This window comes from Sordaria macrospora, chromosome 1 (assembly GCF_033870435.1).
Source record: "Sordaria macrospora chromosome 1, complete sequence".
NCBI classification, from domain to species: Eukaryota; Fungi; Ascomycota; class Sordariomycetes; order Sordariales; family Sordariaceae; genus Sordaria; species Sordaria macrospora.
In genome coordinates this window covers 6,518,535-6,524,534 of record NC_089371.1, presented here as the reverse complement: position 1 = coordinate 6,524,534, position 6,000 = coordinate 6,518,535, and the positions used below count along the sequence as shown (strand labels likewise).

Here is a 6,000-nt window from a genome sequence, read left to right as displayed (position 1 = left end):
TGGTGGCTGCACCGGAAGCATCGGATTATATCCCTAGTTATCAATTTCCCGCGTAGCGAGGGATGGTGTCGTAAGGCAACCGACTAGGGTGCCTAGATTCGGAGATTGGCACCAAGTTCGCAACAAAGGAAATTGAACCTTTTTGAGCACTTCCTTGGCTTCTAGGGGTCCATTTCCAGGGGTCTGGATCGCACGTGGGGTGCAAATGAGAACAACGTCCGCTGTCACTCTGTGGCGCTTGGATACCAGATCCGGAGCAAAGTAAATGAACCCCTGAGCTGAGTTAGCTGTGTGCTGGCGTAATGAGTGAGCTGAAGCTCTTGATGTTAGTGTACTCTTGTGTGAATCCGCGGAGAATTTACACCAATGGAAATCAAACGTGTCTTTCTTCGCCATCTCGAGGTTTAGTTGTTCTGCCGTTGTCGCCTTGTCCAATGACATGAGCTGCCTCTCACATAGCCTTGATTATCAAACATCTACGCTTGTTCTGATGTTCACATTCTCTTGTCCCGATAACGCTTGTTACTTGCACGTTCGCCTATACATCGTCTTACTCAAGATTCTGATGGGATTCTTGACTAGTATTACTGAATGTTTAAGAATTACACTGATACACAGTTACACTCAAGGGCCAAAATAGCACCATGGACACACTTGTTTCGCTGGGTTTCACGTGGTAAAACCCAGGACCTAGACCGTACACACTTGAATACCTCGATCGCTGATGTACATGTGTGAGAAGGTTATCAAAATCCCGAAAGTCTATCTATTCGCTGAAAGAAATGTGAATGAAGCAGGTTGACAAAAGAAAGGAACCCCTGGCGGCTCACCTGACACCTGTCCCAGACTTCCTAACCTTCGCAACTTGAATGTGAACGTTGGCTTGACATGTACCGTATATATGAATGATTTGGGTGCACTTGTTGCCAGTTGTGCACCCACGCTCGCGGCTGATCAAGGGTTGGCGACAGCGTCAGGCAGTTCTCCGTAATCTCTGCCTCCTCTGTGAGACTCCAGCTCATACTGTGGGTGTACCCCGAACCGATGAGTCTTCATATCATATCGAAGCCATTTGCCCTGTCCCTTCATGGCAATTCTGTAGCCCAAGTACAGAACGCGTGTGATTCTTTCTTCGAAGAGAGAAGCCGATTCGAAATACTTTTCATCATCGATGATCTTGTCTTCTGAGAACCAGTCGCTGGGGAAGTAGCTCTCGGCCCACAGAAGGCCGCGCATGGCAAAGTCCTCGGGTAGAGGACGGGGGACCTCTTCGTTTTCCGGTCTGGGGAACTGGTCACTTTCAAACCGGCCAAATGCCGAATAATCCCGAAGCAAGGAGTTCAGCTGGTAGGACACCAGTTGCCAGGGGAACTCTGGCGCCAAATGGACCATGGCCTCTGGGAGAGAGATTAGATGGTAGACAAAGGCAAGAGTCGCATGAAGATATGGAACGATGTTAAGGTCGTCCTGTTGTCTAAAGACAACATCATGAGTCCGGTTGGCCAACCTCAGAGCTGTTACGAGCTGTAGGTCTACTTCCGATCCATCGGTTCCAGTCATAGTTTGGTCACGGGACTCATCACTGACGGTTGCCTTTGCTTTGATGGCTCGGAAAACTGGGTTTTTCTCATTACCCCAACCAATAATGGCACAGCAGTTTGCAATTGCAATGTGGTATCTGTTAGATGTTAGAAATGGAAACTGGGGAGAAAGAATCACCGACTTCACATACCCAGGCTCACGCCACTGATATCCTGAAACTTGAATGTGGTCATCCAGGGGCTTCAAGAAATTCCCCATATATTGCTCCAGCTTCTCCTGAGATTTACCACTAAACATCACACCGTGGGTCTGGACGAATGCCAGATCAATATGATGCAATCTTGAATGACGACTTGAATCAGGCCCCAAAACAGGATCGAAGAGCGTCATGATGCTGTCACGAGCTGAGCCAAAGGGGATTGCAACGCAAAGGGATTTGGCGTAGTAGTAGAGTTGCTGCACTGCGTTGGGTCGCGAAAGAATGGCGAGATGGTGATAGAGACGTCCGGTGGTGGGGGACTTGTCGGAAGCCTTCGAATACCAATCCCGACTAACCCCAGTCCAGATCTCCCGGTCACGAAGATTGCCCTCCTCGATGGCCATCCGGTAACGGCTGAGATCCCCGAGACACTCAATCCACGTCTCTTCAAATGCAGGCACAGTTTCGTATAGCAATGCCATCATAGAGTATGCCAGATAAATAAACGTAAGCATGTGCTCAAGACTCCCCGGAAGACGATGTCTCAACAGTTCAAGGAAGCTGTGAATCCCGTGTCTCCACATTCTGGCTGGCATGGCGTATTTGGCGGCCAATCGTCTCAGTGCTGGACTCGCAGACGGATGTTGTGAAGCAAGGAAAAAGTCGTGATGCTCGTGCAGCAAGGTCCGATGCAGGGCTATCAAAGCCTGCCATTGCTCATGATTGATGGGCTTGTTGGCCGGATCTGTTTCGGCATTCTGGGCGTTGTCGACCTCGATGCATTTGCTCTCGACCATAACAAGGCCCGCATAAATCCCTTTGACTTCGGTGACAAGTTGCTCCTGGGAAATAGCGCGTGTCTCGGGCTGTTTGAGGAAACCAAGCGACATATCTTCGGACTGAGCAGGGGTTCGACCAGAAGAGGGCGTGTTCTGGGACTGTTGGCTCTGACGGCGGGGCTTGGCCTGCGAAGCAGCTAAAGGTAACTTGTGGCTTGTGGCAACGTTCGACTTGTCGTATGGCTTGTCGTATGGCTGAGTGCGAGTTCGGGTTGTATCATTTTGGGGATCCCACAGCATTCCTTTTTGAGTTGGTCCTCGGTCAAACTCCGCACGGGCATCTTCCGTCATCCCACTTGCTCCTCCCTGACGGCCAGAAGTTTTGGAGCGCTTGGGGGGAGACTGGCTACGGGAGCTCTCTCTTTTGTTGCTGGGGGAAGGACTCTTTGTTCGGAAAGCACGGTCTGGCTGCGCCTGCGCCACATTGCCCGAATCTTGGCCGGCATTGCTTCCCCAATTTGACGGCTGGTTGGTATCTCCAGGGGCAGCCTTTCGGGATTTAGAACCAACGTCGATACCTGGGTTTCTGATGTGATGCACAAATAGATGTGAGTACAGGCCACTATGTTAGGGGAAGGTGAGGGCAGGTGAGGGCGAGGTGAGAGGAAAGTGACCAACCAACCTTTCACTTATACTTGTAGGCTGGGATGCCTTCCACTGGGCATTCAGCCAGTCCTCTTTTTCCTTATCTGATGTTTTGCTGTTGTAAAGTTGGCCATGAACAGTCTTGATGTGAGCCTCGAACTGAACGTGATCGGTGACTGATGGCAGATCTAGATTGCAAACACTACAGACGGTAGGCTTCTGTCTAGATCGTGCTTGTTTTCTTAGGTAGTTGACAAAGCCTTGCCCGATGTCGACTTGGGGCTTCTGAGAGGCCATGACGGGCAGGCTGATTGCGGGGGTGTGTTCGTGTGCGAGTGTGGGGTTGCGTGCCTCGTCAGACTGAGTGCGACCCGGTGAATGAGGCAAACCAGTGTCAGAGATGTGACCTTCGGGTGATGTTTGATACACCAGAAGTTCTCAAGATTCGTGCGTGTGCGCAACAAGGGTCTGAGATTAATGCGGAGTGATGTATCTCCCAACGATACTTCCTAAGGGGGTTCGAAGACTGCTAGGTGTGGTTGTGCGCGACTTTCGATGGGAAGTCGATCGCAGGCAGCTTGCCGGGAGTGTTGTCGTCCAAAAGAGTGGGGTGGCAATAAGTTGAGGGAGGTGTGTGTAAAAAGATATAGTCCCATAAAAAGATGATGTCGCGAGGTGAAGAATGTCTTTGGGTTCGTCGACAAACCTAGGCCGGGGCCAGCAACGTATTCACAGCCAAGTTTACCAGCGTGGCGTGGTACCAGCAGACATAGCAAGCGAGCGACCCGGGTGCAGCAAGTTGAGGCATAAATGTAAAGTAAACGAAGACGACCCAGGCGAGAGTAAAACAATTGTTCTTTATCGCAAAGTCGACAAGATTGATGCCGATGGGCTTTTCCTTATACACAGGCCACCCAGAGACACGGTCCGGTAGGTCGCGGGCTGCTGAGCAGGAGCCTGCCCTGGTACCCCAGCCCGGTACATACCGCTGCCAAGAACATGTGGCTTGAGCTTTGATGGTCGCCTTATCGGCGAACCACCTCGCCGGCGAACCACCTCGCGAACCAAGATGCGGCTCTGCGATCCGTGTTTCCCAGCCTAGGAAGATTTCCTTCCTCCCCAGCTGTGAACTACTTGCTCACCGAGATATTGCACTTTCATAAATATCGCATGAATGAGCCCGAGAGAATCATGCTCAATTGGGACGTCCTTACTATGTTCAAAAGAGGTGCGGTTTCCACTCCATTTTGTAGTTGCTGCCGTTTGCCCTCAGAGCCTCCTGTGGCCTGTGGCATGGCTGGCGGAACCTTCTGTCTCAATATTTGAGCCTTTGGAAACATGGATACTCAAGCTTCCATTTAAGTACCTATCTATTGTGTACCTAGGTAACTCAGGTTGCAAATGTGTTCTGGGCGTCATTCAGTTGGCTATGGTACCGATTTGGGTAAGGTTTGTTAGCTCATATCTTCCTTTCGGTTCCGCGATACTGCCGAGGAAGAACTGTAGACGATGTTTGGTAGCTACTTACCTGTCGCCCTATCACGAGAAGCAAGAGGTAGAATAGAGGTTGGGTTTTAGCTTGTCGTGGTAAGGCTTATCAGATATGCAACTCTGCACTCAGACAATGAAGAAACTGTTAGTGCACTAACACAAATTAGCGTACTATTTTCTTCAGGCTGGGCTTGATACTTGCCGCCTGAAACCTTCAGTTCAAATTACTATACCTTGAAGGCGCCGTCTCCAACAAACACTTGATCAAATCCACGCCAGCCTGACCTTATTTAATCTCCGTTGTCGATGCTTACAAATTAGGTTTAGTAATGATTTTATCTTCTGCTACTTAAAGCTTCCAATACGCTTCTTGGTAGAACTAGTGTTTGGGGAGGCCCTACGGGCCTTAGCTCTTCCGTAGAGGATGCAAGGTTAGTTTCTGGGTTGTACCGTTTCTAAAAAGGACTTAGAGAAGACCCTTCAATTTTTTATGAAGCGTGGAGGTGCAATTGGAGATGTAATTGGAAGTGTAAATGAAAGTACAAATGAAAGCGTAAATAAGATGTAAATAGTGTTCGGGGCGGCCGCTGTCCTTCCGTGAAAGGTAATTTTTTTTATTTTTTTTTGCACAATTGCTAACAGAATGAAAGTTAAGATGTTAGTACTAATAATTATCTACGTGGGCTTCGTAAGTAAAAACGTCCATATGATAAATGATTAGTTGGTAAGCGCGAGGCTTTATAAGTGTCACAAGTTGGCATTGGCTATACAGTATGCATTCTGAGTTCTGCTTTGCAAGCAGAGTATCGTCCTATCTTTTGTAAGTTTGGCCGTTTGGGCATATGCACCCTAGCCTGTCATAATAAGTGCCTTACTTGTGAAAGGCACTAACGTACTAACTACATACAACCTGCATATCTTGAGCTATAGATATATATATATATTATTTCATCATGCCAAATTACTTATATAGTCTACCTAATTGGTAAGCGGTGATGCTTCTTTTCTTAATCTAAAGAAAAAATTATATTGTTGAATGCTAGATGAAAACCGTCAGCTTCTCCACTTCTAACTATAACCCTAAATCTTGTAATGGCAGCCATGCAGTTGTGCCTCTCGACTGCTATCACAATTATATAAAACCACTTGAGCGACCGAATTGCCAGCTTCGGTTACTTATATCTTTTTGGAACATAGCTTAGTAATATAATGGTCCGCTAGCGCCATGACAAATCCGAACTTTCATCTCGTCTCACTATGAGAGCCTAAGAAGCTATGGTTATTTCAATATTTGACGTCCGTTCTTATTGTTATCTCCTTTTTTATTCTAGTGAACTTTATTAC

At 48.1% G+C, this 6,000-nt stretch overlaps 1 protein-coding gene across 1 annotated transcript; it reads right to left on the bottom strand.

Annotated features, from left to right (window-relative positions):
• Positions 1-447: 447 nt before the first annotated feature.
• SMAC4_01298 (uncharacterized protein) lies at positions 448-4,026 on the bottom strand. Its single transcript, XM_024655224.2, has 3 exons — positions 3,203-4,026; positions 1,733-3,106; positions 448-1,678 (listed from the first exon to the last, which is right to left on the bottom strand). The coding sequence occupies exons 1-3, from the start codon at positions 3,460-3,462 to the stop codon at positions 955-957; spliced, it is 2,358 nt and encodes a 785-aa protein (XP_024511133.1). The 5' UTR covers positions 3,463-4,026; the 3' UTR covers positions 448-954.
• Positions 4,027-6,000: the final 1,974 nt, after the last annotated feature.

Excerpts from the sequence above, each read along its gene's own strand:
- SMAC4_01298 (XM_024655224.2), bottom strand. The coding sequence starts at position 3,462 with ATGGCCTCTCAGAAGCCCCAAGTCGACATCGGGCAAGGCTTTGTCAAC. Across the intron at positions 3,107-3,202 it reads CCTACAAGTATAAGTGAAAG|AAACCCAGGTATCGACGTTG; the intron begins GTTGGTTGGTCA and ends GCATCACATCAG. Across the intron at positions 1,679-1,732 it reads TATCAGTGGCGTGAGCCTGG|ATACCACATTGCAATTGCAA; the intron begins GTATGTGAAGTC and ends AACATCTAACAG.